Below are 19,520 nucleotides of genomic sequence, written 5' to 3'. Positions count from 1 at the left end.
TTAGGTTCTACTCAGAGTAGATGCACAGAAATTAGTGAATTTAAGTTAGTCATCTATTAATTTCAGTGGGTCTACTTTGAGTAGAACTAACCCTAGGTATTTAAAAATGACTTTGGTTTTAGTTTGTTGAAAACACTATATTTGCTGGCCCCTTCTGTGAGACTTTGGGCCATAATCCTTCCTTGCCTACTTCTTCCCAAGTACAGTGCTTGAATTACTTAGCGGGGTAGGGGGCAGCCTCTTTACATTTTGTGAAGGCTCTGTTACCTGCTGCTTTGAGACAGCTATGGAGGAGGGGTGTTGTTTGGCTAAAAAGGGGAGGGGGTCAGGATCATTTGTAGATTCCATTAAGGGCCTCTTGAATCCCCCCAATAATTTGAGCACAGCCCATTTACATGCCCCAAATTTTATTACTTCATGCATCTTTGCTGTGGTAGAAGTGATATGGGCTAAGGCTGGTGTGCTAAGGCAACCTTTGGCCCTCCAGATGTTGCTGAACTACAACTTCCAGCATCCATGGGCATTGGCCATGCTTGGTAGGGCTGATGGGAGTCATAGTTCAGCAAGATCTGGAGGGCCAAAGGTTCCCCACCCTTGTGCTAAGGAATCCCAAGTGCTTCCATCTTCCTGCTTTTGGAATCCTTGCTGAAGGAGCTGCTCTGGGGCTGCAAAAAAGTCACCATTTTCTACACAAGCGATGCTGGGTCAGTGGGGGACGGGACAAGACAACACATCTGCAGAGCTCTACACAAAAGCCATAATGTTTGTAAACAACTTCCTGTGCATTTGGCACAAACATAAAACACTATAATACCCGCACCAGGAGCTGCTCAGGAAGATTAGTTCTGGCATGGAGCCTCAACTAACAGGAGGAAAAGGTGATTACATTGTGACTTCTGTTTGGAGTGTTTGTTAGTGGTGGTGTCATGTGGTAAAACTGTTTTAGAAGCAGCCCTGAGAGAGGCATGGAACGGCCCCCAGAAATACCGCTCATAGATATAACAGAATTCTTATTACCTTTTCCACTCTAATTCAGTCATCCCGTTGTGTTTAAAATAAATTATTATATTGGAGTCTGTTTTTAGATTGTAACCCCCTTGGGGCAGTGACCTTTCTTCTCAGTCTTTGTACAGTGCCAAGTACATGGATGATGCTATGCAGTTAATGAATTCATTATTACACTGTGCAGGATTGACATATGAAATTGGCATCTACCTGTTCAGAATGCAGATGGGGAATTTCATGTTTGAACACTTCCCTCCATTAAAAACAAACAAACAAACAAAAGATCTTTCGTGTGCAAAGCTAACATGAAAAGAAAATGCTAAGCTAAAATCCTTCTTCCTCACATGATTGAGTTTTGGGTGGTGGTGGAAGGTGAAGCATTGAAATATATGATCCCCAACTGTAAAGGTTGCAACATTTGGAGCTTTTAGTTTAGAGTAAGAGATGAATTGATAGAAGTGTATAAAATTATACACGGCATGGAGAATGGGAAAATTTCATCACTTTTAGGACTGATGACACGTGGTCCCATCAGGCTGCCCCACTTACCAGCCTAAGCAGCTGCATTCTACATTCTTGACTATTTTCAAGGGCAACCCCACATGCAGAGAATTATAGTAGTCCAGATGGGAAATCACCAGAGCATGGAATATTGAGGGTAGGATATCCTGGTCCAGGATCAACTGTAACTGGCAAATCAGCCTCAGCTTGGCATAAGCACTCTTATCCACAGAAGCCACTTGGAACTCTAGTGACAACTTAAAAATATATATCCCTGCACAGAAATACAGAAGGATGAGCTTGGTAGTCCTATTGAGAGCATCTGAATTAAAATAAATGGGGCAAGGAATAGAAGGAACATGTTGGTTGAAGTCTACTACCAGCCACCCAATCAAGGAAAAGACAAGGATAAAACATTTGAAAAGCAAATTGCCAATGTTCCAAGGAGTCATGATGTAGTAGTAATGGAGGACTTCTGTTAGCCTGATATCTGTTGGGAGACTAATTCTGCCAAACACTGCCCCTCCAAGAAATCCCTGACTTGTGTTGCTGATAACTTTCTTCTACAGAAAGTGGAAGAAGGAACTACAGGATCCTTGACTTGATTCTAACAAAACAGAAATGACTTAATGGATGAAGTGGCAGTTAAGGGAGCTCTGGGGGAAAGTGACTACGCTATACTTGAGTTCTTGATTTTAAAAGAAGCAAAAGCTGGAGTAGCCATACATGTACCCTGAATTTCAGGAAACCAATTTTAATAAACTCAGAACACCAGTAAGTAAGGTTCCATGGCAAGCAACCCTAATGAGAAAAGGAGTCCAAGGTGGGTGGGAGTTTCTAAAAAAGGAAATTCTAAAGGCATAGCAGCAAACAATTCCAACAAGGAAAAAAGGTGGAAGACCAGAAGTGGAAGGAAGGCCAGGCCACAAAGGAAGAGTACAGACAGGTAGAACATAATTGTGGGGATGGCATCAGGAAGGCTAAAGCTGAGAATGAGTTAAGATTATCAAGGGATGTTAAATGCAACAAAAAAGCTTTCTTCAGGTACATCCTTAGTAAAAGAGAAAAGAAATGGTAGTTCAGCTACTTAATGAGGATGGCAAAATGATAACAGATGACAAAGAAAAGGCAGACGTGCTCAATTCCTGCTTTGGCTCAGTTGTCTTCCAAAAGAGGGTCTATGACTCTCCTGGCAAGCATGAAATACTAGTTGAAGGGGCAGGACTGCAGCTTGAGATTGATGGACAAATGGTCAAGGAACACCTAATTACTTTGAACAAGTTCAAATCTTCAGAACCTGATGAACTTCATCCTAGAGTAATAAAGGAACAAGCTGAAGAAGTCTCAAAACCACTGTCTATTATCTTTCCAAAATCATGGAGGATGGGTAAAGTGCTAGATGACTGGAGGAAAGCTAATGTTGTCCCTATAATCAAAAAGGGCAAAAAGGAGGAACCTGGGAACTATAGACCTGTCAACCTGACAACAATCCCTGGGAAAATTCTGGAGCAGATTATAAAGCAGTCAGTCTATAAACCCCTTGAAAATAATGTAGTGATTACTAGAAGCCAATATGGATTTGTCAAGAACAAATCCTCCCAGACTAAACTTGTCTCATTCTTTGATTGGGTAACTTCCCTGGTAGACTCTGGGAATGCTGTGGACGTAATATATCTTGATTTCAGCAAAGCTTTTGACAAAGTGCCCCATGATATTTTACTTATTACATTTATATCCCGCCCTTCCTCCCAGAGGAGCCCAGGGCGGCAAACTAAAGCACAGAATCGTAGAGTTGGAAGGAGCCTATAGCGCCATTGAATCCAACCCCCTGCTCAATACAAGAATCCAAGTTTGTCGGGAGGATGAGCTGGGCTCCTGGGGGGTTGTCAGAAGAGGATTCAAATGGCTGGCAGAGGGAGGAGGGAGGAACTTACCCTCTGTGGAGCGAAGCCGAAACAGAGGACATGCCAGAGATAGGGTCGCCTAGCAACGGGGAGCCTGAGAGCCTTGAAGTTTTAGAATCCCCCCCAGACATTCCCAGGCCCTCCCTTCTCCGCAGCTCAGAGCAAGAGGGAGGGCTGATCACAGCAGAAAGGCGGAGAGATGGTTTACCCTCAGCTCCTCCTTTATCACCCATAGGGGAATCGGACACTTCAGAAGAGGAGGAGGTGATGCCTCCCCCCTCACCACGCACACGCAGATGGTTGAAAAGACAGGAGAGAAGGGGGGGAAGGCGGGCAGTACCTGAGGGGGAGTTAAGGAGGAGCGAAAGGTTGCACGCCCGTTTAGCCCCTTCTTAAAGAACAGGCGGGAAGCAGCCCCTTGCTCTGTCAACTTTCTCCCAATGTCGCAGGACCTGTATCCCTGTATTGCTTCATGAGAAAGTGCAGTCTTTGTTGGACATTACTCTAATAAAACATGAATTAACTACAACCTCTGGCCTGGTTCCTGAGTCGCATCCTGGGCCTGACAAAGTTAAAGCATACCCCACAAGTGGCTGTCCAGCTGCCTCTTGATTGCCTCCAGTGTTGGAGAGTGCACCACCTCCCTAGGTAATTGGTTCCATTGTCATACCGCTCTATAAGATGGTATCTGCAGAGTGCAGTGATCGACTGGGTATATAAGGGGTAAAACAATCTTTCAGATATGATGGTCCCAAGCTGCATAGGGCTTTGTACACCAAAACTAAAACCTTGACCTTGATTAACAAGCTAGCTAAATATGGGTTGAATGGAACAACTGTCAAGTGGATCCACAGCTGGCTACAAAATCCTACTCAAAGTATGCTTATCAATGGTTCCTTCTGAAACTGGGGTCAGGTCCTGGGCCTAGTACTCTTCAACATTTTTATTAATGACTTGGAGGGAATGCTTATCAAATTTGCAGAGGATACAAAATTGGGAGGGATAGCTAATACCTTGGAAGACAGAAATAAAATTCAAAGGGATCTTGATAGGCTGAAATGAGCAATGGGCTGAAAACAACAGAATGAAATTTAACAGGGATAAGTGCAAAGTTCTACATTTAGGAAAAAGAAACCAAGTGCATAGTTACAGTATAAGATGGGGAATACTTGGCTCAGCAATACTACATGTGAGAAGGATCTTGGAAATGTTGTTGATCACAAGCTTAATTTGAGACAACACTGCAATGTGGCTGCAAAAGAGGCAAATGCTATTTTAGGCTGCATTAACAGGAATATAGTTTCCACATCACGTGAAGTATTAGTCTCCTCTATTTGGCATTGGTTAGGCCTCATCTTAAGTGCTGCATCAATTTATGGACAGTGCACTTTAAGAAGGATGCAGACAAATTGGAACAGGTTCAGAGGAAGGCAACAAGGTTAATCAGGGGACTGGAAAGAAAGCCCTCTGAGGATAGACTGAAACAACTGGGCATGTTTAGACTTGAGAAGACTGAGGGACGATATGAAAGCACTCTTCAAATACTAGAAAAGTTGTAACTCAGAAGAGGGCCAAAACCTCTTCTCTATCATCCCAGAGTGCAGGACACAGAATAATGGGCTCAAGATACAAGAAGCCAGATTTTGGCTAAACATCAGCAAAAACTTCCTAACTGTTAGAGCGGTATGGCAATGGAACCAATTACCTAGGGAGGTGGTGGGCTCTCCAACACTGGAGGCATTCAAGAAGTAGCTGGACAGCCAGCTGTCCGGTATGCTTTAATTTGGATTCCTGCATTGAGCAGGGGGTTGGACTCGATGGCCTTATATGCCCCTTCCAACTCTACAATTCTATAATTCTATGATTCCTTCCTCTCTCATAACACTAGAATTCGTGGACATCCAATGAAGCTGAATGTTGGAGGATTCAGGACAGACAAAAGAAAGTACTTCTTTACACAGTGCATCGGTAAACTATTGAATTCACTCCCACAGGAGGAAGTGGTGGCCGCTATGTGGATGGCTTTAAAAGAAGATTAAACAAATTCATGGAGGATAAGCCTATCAGTGACTACTAGCCATGATGACTGCGCTCTGCTTCCAGGTTGGAGGCAGTATGCTTCTGAATACCAGTTGCAGGAAACCGCAGGAAGGGAGAATGCTCTTGTGTTCAGGTCCTGCTTGCCACTAATTAATTTGCTTTAGCTGAGGAGAGGTGGTCACAAACCTGTTTTGTCTGTCGCCAGCTCGTGGATTTTGTGTGTGTGCTGATTGCCATTTATTTAGAGCCACACAGAACTTTTTCCCCCTGAGGTCCTTTGGATTTCTTGGAGGTCACCAGGTGGTTGTTTAGGGCCTTTGGTCTCCCTTTCTTGGGCAGATACAGTGTGGTGTTAGGTGAATTGGGACAGAAGGGAAAATAATTAGGGCGAATCTGGAGGTACCTTCTAAGACACTGTTCTTCAACCTTGGGTCCCCAGATGTTGTTGGACTACAACTCCCATCAACCCCAGCCAGTTTAGCCAATGGCCAAGGATGATGGAAGTTATAGTCCAGCAACATCTAGGGACCCAAGGTTGAAGAACAGTGTTCTGGGAGATAAAGGGGTATACTTCCCCAGACCAGCCAATCAGTGCCTCAAGGCTGGAGCGCAGGGACAGGAGCCCTACTTGAGGATTGGTGTGCTCAACAACTTAATGCCTCAGGGCTGGGGAGGGGGCATGAGGAGGTCAGAATTTCCTTGATACAGTTAATGTGCTGAAGAGACAGAATAGGAAGTTAACTATTCTTAGGCCCTAAACCAAGGGAGCTGGCCCAAGAAATCTGAGGCTGAGGGATTATGCTCCAACCCCTCAGATTTCAAGGAGCCTGCACTATTTGAGCTAGTTTTATCCATTTACAGATCCAATTAAAATAATTCAGTAAATGTGTTGCTATTTCAAACCCCAACTTTTGTGTCACATTTCTCTTTTATGGGGGTGTGGGTGAAATTTCCTCTTTTTGTCTCCAGAAGACATCAGTACCTCCTCATTCTTTTTTTTGAGCTGGAAAAGGTTAACAGTTCTCTGGATCTAATTCTCAGACTAGACCAGTGTATTTCAAACAGAGTAATCTGTATTTTCTTCCTGATTGTGCTTTTTTGTACTTCAAATAAAAAGTCAAAAACAATATTGTCACAATACATTTGTGCTTTGGACTTGAGGTCATTTCTGTAACCCACAAAAAGTTACTGTGGTTAGGTTCAGGAAAATGCCATCCATCATGGAATCAGGTGCTCCAAACCGTTCTTTTAGTTAATTGATGATTCACTAACAGGCAAAAAAACCTTGTGGTTTAAGAACATACCTATAGCTAACAGATATTTCTATCAAACTTTAAAAAGTAAGGAAATTGGGCAGCTATAGTGAATGTACCAGGGGAGCTGGAGGCCTGACCTCCTCTCTGAGATATTGTACTGCCCTTTGTTGTTATGTGTCTTCAAGTTGATTACAACTTGTGGCGACCCTATGAATCAGTGACCTCCAGTAGCATCTCTCATGAACCACCCTGTTCAGAGCTTGTAAGTTCAGGTCTGTTGTACTGCTACAAATTACTACAAATTTGTAAAAATGCAAACACAATTTGGGTTGGTCTTTCACAGTCCATTCCACTTCCTGTGTAGTTTGGAAGAATTTGGTAACTTGTGCCTCTGAGCATATGGTGAGTGGTGGCAACATTTGCCATCTCCAAAGATTCAGAATTACATTTGTGTATGTCAGTGTTCTTACTTTGCTTCTTTCCTGTGTTACAACTGTTTCTACAGAGAATCTAACCTATAAAATGATATTTCTCTCATTATTCATCCTAGAAATCTGTGTCAAATTTTTCATTAATTTCAAAGCCTTTTTATTGGTCAGTGTCATATGATGGTGAAGACAGCCTTTTTTGTTTCAAACTGGAGGTTATGTTTTATTTCTACTTTGGGTGCATTAATAGTTGAATCCGAAACTATTTAAATTGTTTTAAATTGTTTTTAAAAGATGTGTTTTTAAATTTGTATATTTGTTTTAATGTTTTTAGTTACTGTAAACCACCCAAAGAGCTTCGGCTATGGGGTGGTAAATAAATAAGTAAATAAATAAATAGTAAACTGCAGTTTGATGTAAAATCAGACTGATTACAATATGTTGCTACTTAAGCAATGACTAGCTGTTGGAAAAAAACAAACTTGGCCTGCCCAAGATGCATGTTTTCAGCCTGCTATGCTTAAACCACTCCACTTAAGGAAAGGTGGGCATGGTCCATAAGAAACTTCACTAAAATTGCCAAATAAATCAAACATATTTAAAGTGACTATCTAAACTATATCAACTGTCTTAATATTGTTGCTTCCTCCCTGCTAAAACAAGATCAGCACAGCACATATCTTCTTTCTGTTATTTGAGCTGATTGCAGGTGTTGCCACCACTCACCATATGCTCATATGCACCTGTTACCAAATTCTTCCAAGCTACAAAGGAAGTGGATTGGACTGTGAAAGACCAACCCAAATTGTGTTTGCATTTTTATAAATTTGTAGCGCAGTACAATATCTCTGAGAGGAGGTTAGGTTTCCTGCCCAATTTCCCTGCTCTTAAAAGTTTGATAGAAATATATGTTGGCTATAGGTACATTTCTGAACCACAAGGAATTTTTGCCTATTAGTGAATTTCCCTGCTTTTTAATCTGGGAGGAAAGAAATGAGATCCTGTGCAAGTTTGCTGAGAATGGATCGATTATTTGCATGGTTATTGAGTTCAGTGGGATTTACTCCCCTGCAATCATGCTTAGGATAGGTGAAACTGACCACAGGGGATGGGGAGGGGAGGAGGAGGAAAGGCAGAGGTAGGGAAGGAGGAGGGAGGGAAAGAAGAGCAGAGGGGAGGAGGTGGGTGGAAGCCGGCAGGAGGGGGAGGGGAGGAGGAGGGCAGGTTTGATCATTTGCATGCTTATTGAGTTCAGTGGGATTGACTCCCATGCAATCATGCTTAGGATAGGTAAAAGAGACCATGAGGGGGAGGAGAAGAGGGAGGGAGGGCTGGAGTGGGCAGGGGAGGAGAAAGAAGGAAGAGGGAAAGGGAGGAGGAAGGGAGAGGAGAGGGGAAGGAGGGAAAAGGCAGGCCTGATCATTTGTATGCTTATTGAGTTCAATGGGATTTACTCCTATGCAGACATGGTTAGGATAGGTAAAACTGATCATGTGAGATGAGGAGGGGGAGGGAAGAGGAGAGGGAAGGAGGAAGGGAGGGGAGCAGAAGGAGGGGGACGGGGAAGAAGGGGATTGGAAGGGGAGGGAGGAGGAGGGCAGGGCAGGTTTGATCATTTGCATGCTTTTTGAGTTCAGTGGGATTTATTCCTATGCAGCTATGCTTAGGATAGGTGAAACTGACCCGGGGGAGGAGCAGGGAGGGGGGAGGAGCAGGGAGGGGGGAGGAGGGCAGAAAGGAGGAAGAGGGAGGGGAGGGGGAGGGGAGCAGATTAGGTGTGTGGGCACTGGGCGGAGGGAAAGCCCCTTTCCTTTCCAAAAGGAAAACGTTGTGAACGGTATCATTGTTTTTTAGCGTTTCCCTCACCTTTTTATTCTACAGCAGGCACATGTAGCCTCCCACCCAAATTTAAACCAAAGCTGTCCCTGGCCACATCCACACCAGGCCTTTATTTCACTTTAAACAGTCATGGCTTCTCCCAAAGAACCCTGGGAAGGTAGTTAGTGAAGGGTGCTGAGAGTTGCTAGGAGATGCCCTGTTCCCCTCACAGAACCTGAATCAGAGTGGCTGACTATTCAACCACTCTGGCCACTGGAGCTCTGTCAGGGGAATAGGAGTCTCCTGTCAGCACCCTTCACAAACTATACTTCCCAGGATTCTTGGGGGGAAGCTATGACTGTCTAGAGTGAAATCAAAGTCTGTTGTGGGTGTGGTCCCCTAATTAGCCAAGCCAAGCAGCTGTGAGTCTGGTTTTTAGAACACTGACTGGTTCTTACTGAGCATTCCTGGGGTTATCATTGACTTCAATGCTAAATTAATTAAAAATTGATCAGGCATTTTTTAAACTTTTAAACTGCAGAAGATGAAGGTCAGAGTATGGGGCAAGGTCAATAATAGGATTACAGGTACTCTGTGAATATGGCTGATTTTTAATTAATTTCAACAAATTATGAGGTAACACTGACAGAAAAAAGTCCAAAATGGGTCTCTCTCTTTTTACACTTTGAACTCTCGATTCTCTCTGACTGTTTTGTGTATTGCCGTGAAGTGTTTCTGAGTTCAGGACTATAAATTTTGTAAGGTTTTGTTTTGAAATGAGCTTATGGAAAGCATCAGAATAGCATGGGTGGTATTTTCAATTTAACATTGCGCATTACTCTTGTTGCTGTATAATAAGGGCAGCCCCCTATGTAGATTCTGCGATTGACTTACAGCACAATTCTAACCATGTCTACTTGAAGTAAGCCCTATTGAATTCATTACTCCCAGGTTACTGTAGTGTTCATTTCCTCATTTCATGGTGCTGAATAATATATCTACTCTTCATGAATTGAACAACACTAGGGACACACAACCTGGTTGGAGGTTGTAAATGAGATTACAGTCGCCTTGTTTGTATGTCACAGTAAACCAAACTATGGCTTTCTGGAATTGCGCAAATGTACTGGCTCCCAGAGAGGAGCTCACACCCACTCTGTTGCTCCCTGGTCATTTTAGCACAATATAATGTGGGAGCTAAACCAAGGTTTGTTTAGCATGTCATCGAAACCTGGGATCGGGGTTAACGTCTCTCTCTTCCTTAACCATCATCTGCAATGGCAACAGATCATGGTTAAGGAGTAGAGACTTTTGCCACAATCCCAGATGTGGATGATATGCCATGCCACACTTTGTTAAAAGGACCAGGGAGGAGCAGATGTGAGCTCCTCTCTGGGAGCCAGCACAGTCACACAGTTCCAGTGAGCCATAGTTTGGCTTATTGTGACGTATGAACCAGGCCAGTAATTGGATGCTTTCCTTCTTCAGTGTTTTGTATTGGGGCGCACAACACTGGGAGATACTTCAACTGTGCACTGTGGGTTCCTCCAGATGACCTATTTTTTGAGCATTCATCCTGATTTGCTTGCACAGAGGTTAGATTGTATCTGGTACTTACTGAGCATTCATTCTGATTTATTTATGGAGCAGTTATACAACAATGAGCAATTATCCTGCATTAATCCTGATTTGTTTGTGGGGTGTTTAATCGTTTTCCCGTTAACCATTTGTTCATCCCACACTTTCAGTGCATTTCCCCATCTGTTTCTTTTTAAAGCGGATTTGTTGTGCTAGGGCAACAGAGTGCTTTAATCCACTTTAATTGTGCAAACCTCAATTTCCCAGTATGTGCTTGAATTCCTCCTGCAAAAAAGTGATAGTCTGGAGGCACCCTAGATGACCATATCACAAGGGCTGTCCTCTAGAAAGGATCTCTAGAAAGATATTTTCAGTAGCTTTTCCAGCATTGTAGAATTCTGTGAGACTGGTCAAAGCCTGAGCACTTTCCTGAAGATATTCCTAGTTGAAAATATTGTAATATATTCCTTGTTGGACTGACACATATATATACCCAAGATTATGTTGGTATTTGTTGCTAAAGGTGTGGGGTTATTAGTTTAGGATTAAAATGAGTGTTTAATTTTAAATATGTTTTAATTATCCCATAGCCTTTGGGATAAGGTGGCCTAAAAGAAAAAAATCAGTGCTTTGTTAAACAGGCAAACATACCTTATTTCTGTCCTCACAGGCCTTTGGAGCGTTCCAGTGAAGATATAGATATTATATTCACCCGGCTGAAAGAAGTGAAAGCTTTTGAAAAATTTCATCCAAATCTTCTCCAGCAAATATGTCTCTGTGGTTATTATGAAAACCTGGAAAAGGGAATTACACGTAAGATGTTCTTCTTTATGGATAAGAAAATCTGTTAAGAGTGAACCAGGAATCAGACTAGAGGGTTTTGTTTTTGAATGTTGGTAACAATGGCTGTCAGGCCATATCCTGGAAACAATTATCTGTCATGTAAATCTTATTTCAATTTCCCCTATGTAGTCTGTTAGCACTCTTTTTAATAGGAAATTCTTCACCTCTATATACACATCCCTTTACCACAGTTAGAATAATCTTCAGCAACTTTGTGTTGGGGCCTGATGACACTTCAGGAGAAACTGTCATACTCTGGCTGAGAAAGTTCCCTGGCAACACTAAGGGTCTATGGCATGGGGAAGATGCAGGGTTTGCCTCCACCATCAGTAGTATGAATGCTCATACCTGTGATACTTTCCAATTATTGTTACATCTTTGCACTTGAAAAAACAGAAAGATAAAACTAGCAGTTATAATCCTAGGTTTTCTAGATTGCAGCTAGGAAACAGTTTAAATATCAAGTGATGACAACTTGTGTACATAAAATGGCTATCACTCATCAGCCACCATAGGCAGAAATTTCACATATGGCTTCTAGGTTGCCATCTGGAGATACAGCCTATCTTTTAACAGCCACATATCTCTGAAAGACAATGCTCCCACAGTTTCTCCTGACTCAGTTCTACCCCCAGTCCATTTGCCTGCCTCCCCACTCCCCTGCTAGCTGAAGCAAGGAGGATTCTTGATTTGCTAAGCAGCAGATGGGAGATGCCCATGAGTGACAGGACTGGAAGGAAAGCAGGGCAAGAGCAGCAAGAGCTTCATCCTCGTTTGCAGTTGTGAGCTTACTAAAGAGACAGGACCCTTTTCAGGATATAGCCTGACAACTCTGCCCCATATCACATAATTCCAGACACAAAGCGCTCCAGTGAAGGCAGCTTACTGATTCAGCTGCAAGACATTTAGTGATGAGACATCCAGTGATGGATATGCAGAAGCACATCAGCTCCAATATCTTCTCTTTTAAGTATCATGGTTTCTTCTCCATTATGGTGTTTCTGTCATCCGTACTCTTTCCTTTGCTACCTCCAAGGCACAGGCTTTGCACCACAGGTGGAAGAAGGTCAATCAGAGACACTATAGCAGTCCCATGGCTTATTGGCACAAGGATTTGTTTAGCGCTGATGTTTGCTTGTCTAAGGATTTTTTTTTCATTTGCTTTTCACTGCCAATGAGTTTTCAGAGCAGAGCATGATATGAAACTAAAACAAAACATTAAAACAGCCATGGGAAAATATAAGCCATTTTATTAACAGCAAGGAGAATAATACAACTTAAGAACACCCCTGCTGTATCAGACCAAAGGCTCATCTAGTCCAGCTTCCTGTTCTCACAGTGCCCAACGGAATGCCAAATAGTTCTTACAATGGCCATTTAAGTAAGTTACACTTAGAGGTTTAAAGCCCATTTTCGAAAAAGGGAACCCCCCATTTAAATGGCCTAAGGCCTAAACTCTTGCATCTGGGCTCCTTTGGGAGAAAGGATGGGGTATAAATTTAATGAATAAATAAAATTTGGCTATCTTCAGCAGCAATGAATTCCATAACTGCAAGGTAGCAAGAGAGAATGCTCTAGTAATTGTCAAAGACAGTCTAGCCTCCAAAAGGAGGCAGCACGTTTGCAGTAGAGATTCATTACCAGACTTCAATGACTGGAGAAATACATATGGAAGGAGACATTCTGTCAGATATCCTGGGCACAGGCTGTATCCCTGTAAGGTAAAAACAACAACAGTATCTTGAAATTGTCCTAAAAACAGATTGGTAACCAGTGGAGCTCCTCCTGTTATGTTCCAGGGGGCTAATACCCATCTTCCATGTGGTTTTCACAATCTGGATCAGCTAAAGTTTCTGAATGGCATTCACAGACAGCCCCACATTTAGCTCATTACAGCTGTCAAGTTAAGAAGCTAACAGGGCTTGCACAACTGTGGCAAGATCTCTCTTTCCTAGGAAGGGATGCAGCTGGTATATCAGTCAAAGCTAATAGAACATGCTCCTGGTCACAGCCTCCACCTGAGAATGTAGAAAGAGATGTGGATTTAGGAGTACTCCGCAGCTGTCTGGATTAAGTTTCCCTTTATTCAGACTTAACGACCTTGAGCAGTCATTCAGGAATGATGCTGCCAATCCTGGTGCAGATGGAAAGGACAAATTGACCTGGGTACCACTGTTTCCAGACTCTGGATATAAATGTTTTGAAAGCACAGGAAAGAAAATAGATCCCTGTGGCTAGAGCAATGGCTTTCCAGCACCACTTGATAGACTCTCCCCGTGAGGTAAGAGCAGAACAACTGCCAAGCAGTTTCCCCTATTTTTTTAACTCACACAGTTTGTCCAGAAGGACATGAACATTGATGGTACTGAAAGCTGCCAAGAGATTCAGAAGAATTAACATCACTCTTCCTCCTCCCCTCATCTCTCTCCTGATAAAGGTGATCAACCAGGGCAGTCAAGACCATTTGAGTCTTAAACTGCCTGGATGCTGAATTGAACACCTCCAGGTAATCAGTATCATCCAAGAGTCCCTGAAGTTCCATGGTCCACTTTGGCCAAAAATAGGAGATTCTAAACTGGCCTATAGTTTCATAATCCAAATGGGGTTGAGTGAGTTTCTTTTAGTAGTTTTCCCACATTGTGCAGAATAACTGAAACAGTGCCCTATCCCAAGGAAGCACTGATTATATGGTGCAAACAGGTCAGAGGTTTCTTCTGGTTCTTTAGGTCTAGCCAAGATGAACATGGGTTGAGCAGACACATTTTAGGATGAACAGAACCAAGTACCCTGCCCATATCCTTGTGTGTCAGTAAGTGAAACTCATTACAAAAAAAATTGATAAGAAGAGGAGGACTCTGCAGTCAACTCTGCTATAGCGATAGAGTCAAGGTCAGAGCAGATGTAACTCTACCTGCCAAAAATAAAAGGAAAAAGCAGGTTACCAAAGATTCATTCTTCCAAACAAGGGGAGCCAGAATACAAAAAAATATCTTCACTGCCTCCACCATCATGGAGTAGGGCTTAAAATGCACTCCAAGCCATGTTTGAGAAAGAAGCATAAGACGTATGTTTGCTTGTGTGTTTGGAAGGAAGGTACCAAAGCAACAGTAGAAACTAGAAAACAATGGCAGTAAAAAGGCAAACGTTCTCACAATACAGGGTTTTGATCCCTGAAAGAATTATTTTTGATCTGAAAATCAAAATGGGTGAAATGGGTCATTGTAGCTTTGTTTGACAAACTTTGTGCAAAGGTGGTATAACACTGATGATATTTTCAAATGGTCTGGTTGGGTATGATGGGCTCTAGCTAGAAAGCAATAAGGGCACAACCACTTTCTTTTAAAAAACATGTTTCCTACCAGTTTAACGGTCAATCCTCAAAGAATTCTGGTAATTACAGCTTGATGAGGGTACTAAAAATTCTGTTAGTGACTTCCTACCTCCACCCCACTCCGGATACTACAGAACCCAGGAAAGATAATTATGATTAATGTAGATATGCCCTAATTAAATAGCACTTGTCACAGTTAGTCAACCATTACTCTATGGGTGATGTTGACTAACTATAATTGTTAACCTAAATTTAAAATGAATTGTCCTGAAACAGGTGCAGCCCCAGCCAGTCATATCCTATACAATCATCCAGTAATTGAATGTACTTTTTAACTTGAGCGTTTCCTCTCTTTCTTTTCTTCTCTCTCTCTCTCTCTCTCCCCCCCCCTTAAAACAGTATTTCGTCAAGGTGACATTGGAACAAATTGGTATGCTGTGCTGACTGGATCTTTGGATGTTAAAGTTTCTGATACCAGCAACCATCAGGTAAAATTACTTATTTGGCATGGCTCAATTGTCTGAGGAAAATGCTACCTACAACTGAATAAAACTCTTGGAGGATTTTGTCAATATTGTGCTCTTTCCCCCACTTCTCACCCACACAAAGGTTTGCAGAAAAACTGACAGCAGTATCAAGCATCATTCATCTGTAATTGCACTGTGAATTTCTCTTGGATACAAAATATTCTGTGAGTGCTTCTTCCTTTCTCCCATGTTCCGCAGCTCTGATACAGGCCTTAACTTTTGTCAGTGGTAGTATGCTTCTAAATTTCAGCTGCTGGGAGAGTCCTGTCGCACTCAGGTCCCATTTTCAGGCTTCCCATAGGCCTCTGGTTGGCAACTGGGGGAACAGGACACTGGATGAGATGGGCCACTGGCCTGATCCAGCAGGCTGTTCTAATGTTCTCAAGTTCTTAACTTCTTTCTGCGCTGGCATCTCATATATTTATATATTTTTAACTAATGAAAACAAGTGTGCTGGAAATCCCCCCCCTCCTTTAGACATGATTAATACTAACAGTTTTAGAGGAATAATGAATTCAAGATTTCACAGGCAAAAATAATACAGGATAATACTGGATTATATTTATAGCTGTAAAAAGATGGTAAACCACAAGAGGGCAGTGCTAGAATGCATTAAGATTTTCTTTTCTTTTTCCACACTGAAATAGGTGGACTTGGGTGCTCATGCAGTTATATTTTCTTTATTCATTTGGGAAGGCTTGTTTATTTGTTTATAAGACCCAACCTCCAAACTTTATGAGGCAATAAAATCTAGACTCAGTCCCTACAGGCATTTGAGTGACCACCTGATTTGGGGGGAAGGCAGAAATATGGCAATGGCAGCTCATAGTGACTGATTTGCCCCTATCATGGTGACAGTTGCTTGTACCTGTGAGAGAGGCTATGTCGACCCAACACCCGCTGATGTTCTCTTCCACTCATAGTTGCAAAAGCACCAAAGGCAACAAGGAATTATAACTTCACTTCTGATTTTGCCAGTCCTAGCATGAGCAAGGAGATAGTCGGCTTTCTGACTTTGGGCAGTGAGGGTCCCTTCATTGTCCCCTTTCTAGCTCCCTCACTACACTTCAAAGAAGAATCAAAAGCTGTTTCAGAGCTGGCAGGGAGTGAAGAGGCATACTGATGCCAAGAACAGCGAGGATACCTGGCCTTCCACCCATCAGTCACCCAGCCCCTTGTTATAGGCATTTTTAGTGGTATCAGATAAAGCAGGGGTGAGGAACTTGTGTCTGTCCAGATGTTGCTGGACTACCACTCCCATCATCCCTAATCATTGATCATGCTGGCTGGAGTTGATGGGAGCTGGGATCCAACAACACTTACTGGGCTGCAGGCTCCCCAACCCAGAGATAAAGAATTACTGTTGCTTGGATTTTAGTAGCTTTTTTTTTTTTAGGATGGAGAAAGCTTAAATAATTTCAAGGAGGAAAATCATTCTAGTACTGTATTTTTCTCTAAAAGAAAAAAGGTTGTCCAGTGGGTTTTTTTTAATTTAAAAAAGGCCTTATCCATATAAAAAAGTAACATTGCCTTTATGTGCTAGTTACCTGACAGTAGTCTATTAGGATCAAAGGGGACTAACATTCAAGCATTTTTTTCTAAGATATAGAAAACTTCAGCTTTTGAAGTTTTTTTCTTTCCCTTTCCTATGAACACTTCAAGGAATTTGTAACCTTGTGACCCAGAAAAGAAGACAATAAATGAGTTAGGACAGCCTGGACATTCAGGATTATGGTGTAGCTTGTTTAATACACTGTGTGAAACATTCGCTTGATGTATAGTAAAAGAAGTGGCCTCTTACAGTGCAATTCTATAATGTCCACTCAGGAGTACACCTTATTAAGATCAATGGGACTTACTCCCAGGAAAGTGGATATGGGTATAGGACTCCAGGCTTTAATAAACATTTCCCCATAATATTCTGCATGTTTTTGTAGGATGCTGCAGTAAGGATATAACTAAATACATAGGATTGTTTCCAACATTAACCACTCTGTGAGTAGAATTTAGTAGAATACAACCCATAAATTAGAAAGCAAGAGGTATAGAATCACCTGGTGCAAAGTTCATTCATTTAAACTCCTGTTTTCAGTGTAGTGGACCCGAGCCTGTGGACCTCCCTCCGAACTGATATTACATAGAGGCACTGTCCTTGTTGATTTTCAGGCATATAACTGAAACTTTTTTATTCCAGCAGGCATTTTAAGGTAGTGCTTGGTTTTATGATGATTTTATTGTTCTATTGCTTATTTTATGTATGACTTGTATTTGTGTACACTTAGAAATGCAAATGATTATGTGGTATATACAAGTTATTTATTTTTTAATAAAATTTCTTATTAATTTTTTAAAAACTGAAAATAAAATTAAAAAGTCCTTGGAGCTACCCTACTTATTTCAGATATTTCTACACTGCTTTCCAAGCAGATTTCAAAGCGGCTTGTAATAATAGGGGAGGAACTACAATCAAATCAAATCAATAAAAATACCTACATCAAGTCCCTCTGGCTAGAAATCCCAAAGGAAGTTTTATGGGCCTTCCATAATGCCCAGAGGAGGTTGTACCACAGCTGCAGGGCCACCATAGCTGCAAATGCTCTGTTCCTAGCAGCAGATGCCCTGATTGCACATATAGCTGGTAACTGAAACAGGACTTGATTTAACAAATGAAGTTGGAGGGAGTATTGATGCATGGGTGCAGTCTGATTTTTAAAAAAGCATCATGACAATATTATGTTTGTTCATGAAGATAGGTTTTTTTTTAATGCTTATGAACAATGATGGGATCTCCCAGTACAGTGCAGAACATGTCAGAAAATCAAATGCTGGAGACAAAACAACAGGGATGGCCAGAGTCATCTGGCTGGCTGCTGTTGGAAGCAGAATGGTGGGCTAGGATGGACCTTAGTCTGAGCTGGCAAGGTAATTCTTGTATTCTTAGCTGTGGGAGTTTGACACCAAATTAGCTGTGCCGGTTTCTTTGTTTGAGAATACTGAAGTGCATTTACACAAACAAAACACAGGGGAATTGCTGACTTGGCTGCCCTGTATGATGAAGACATGTGTCAGGAGAAAGACAGAGAGAGTGTGACCCTTTGTATTCTCTTTGATCACTTAGCAGCTTTCGATACAATTGATCAAGACTTTTGGAGAAACTGTCCGAGTTCCAACTGGGCAGTATTGCTTTGCAGTGATCCTGGTCCTGGTTGGACAGTCGATTCCAGAAATTGCTGCTGGGGGTCTAATCTTATCCTCTATGCTATTTAACAGCTACATGAAACCACTGAATGGAATCATCTGGAATTTTGGAGTGTGACATACAACTCTATTTCTCCTTTTCATTGCAAGCAGGTGTGGTGATGGATGTGCTAAACCAGAGTCTGACTGTGATAATAAACTGGATGAGGGCCAATAAATTGAAGCTAAATCTAGACGAGACAGACTGTTAGTGAGTGGATGTGCTGTCTGGGTAAGTGGTGTCCACAGAACAGAGGTCACAGAGAAGGAGTGGAGTAGATTACAGGTGTGTCTGGATCCATTACTGTCACTGGAGGCACAAGTAGTCTCTATGGCCTTCTACCAGCTTCATAGCCCAGCTGTGCCCCTTTCTGGATGGTGGATAACCTGGCTTCAGTTGCCCCTGCTCCAGTAACCTTGCATTTGGATTACTGCAATGTGATATACATGGGGCTGTCTCTGAAGACTTTCTGGAAACTGCAGCGGGTGCAGAATTCAGTGACCAGACTCTTAACAAAGCCAGGCCATCGATACATATAACATCCATTTTGGTCCGGCTGCACTGACAGTACTTTTTGGGGCAAAATTCAAAGTGCTGGCTTAGATCTATAAGGCTTTACATGGATACAGACTCCAGTAGCTTATGGAGCTTCTTTTCCCATATGAACTTACTTGGACGCTTAAGTCATCATGGGGGCCCCTCCACTGAGTGTCCCCTCCAGAAGAAATGCTGAGGGTGGCTACAAGAGAGCGGGCCTTTTCAGTAGTACCTTCCTGACTATGGAATGCCCTCCCCAGAGAGGCCTGCCTGACACCAATATTACTATCTTTTCATCACTAGGCCGAGACTTTTCTCTACTCCCTGGACCTGGTCTTTTGATTGTTAGTTTTCCTCTCCTGCTGCTTGATGGTTTATGTTAGTTCACTGCTTCTAGTTCATACTGATGTACTTGGGGAAGGGAAGTTTAATAGTTGGATATTCGTGTATGATCATGTTTTATTATGCTTATTTTATATAATCTTTTATATTTTACTTCTTTGTATTTGTTGTA

The 19,520-nt window shown here is 42.2% G+C and overlaps 1 protein-coding gene across 4 annotated transcripts in view; it reads left to right on the top strand.

The window, feature by feature from the left end:
• RAPGEF4 (Rap guanine nucleotide exchange factor 4) overlaps positions 1–19,520 on the top strand; it is a 245,757-nt gene that overhangs the window by 11,824 nt on the left and 214,413 nt on the right. For all 4 annotated transcript variants that reach the window (XM_061608471.1, XM_061608472.1, XM_061608470.1 and 1 more), the window contains exons 2-3: positions 11,201–11,343; positions 15,104–15,192. In XM_061608471.1, coding sequence (XP_061464455.1) covers positions 11,201–11,343; positions 15,104–15,192 — 232 coding nt within the window. The remainder of the gene's footprint in view (positions 1–11,200; positions 11,344–15,103; positions 15,193–19,520) is intronic.

The sequence above is a fragment of the Rhineura floridana genome, chromosome 2 (genome assembly GCF_030035675.1).
Source record: "Rhineura floridana isolate rRhiFlo1 chromosome 2, rRhiFlo1.hap2, whole genome shotgun sequence".
In the NCBI taxonomy this organism is placed as follows: domain Eukaryota; kingdom Metazoa; phylum Chordata; class Lepidosauria; order Squamata; family Rhineuridae; genus Rhineura; species Rhineura floridana.
Note: the sequence above shows the minus strand (reverse complement) of the source record. Positions and strands in the feature narration are given on the sequence as shown.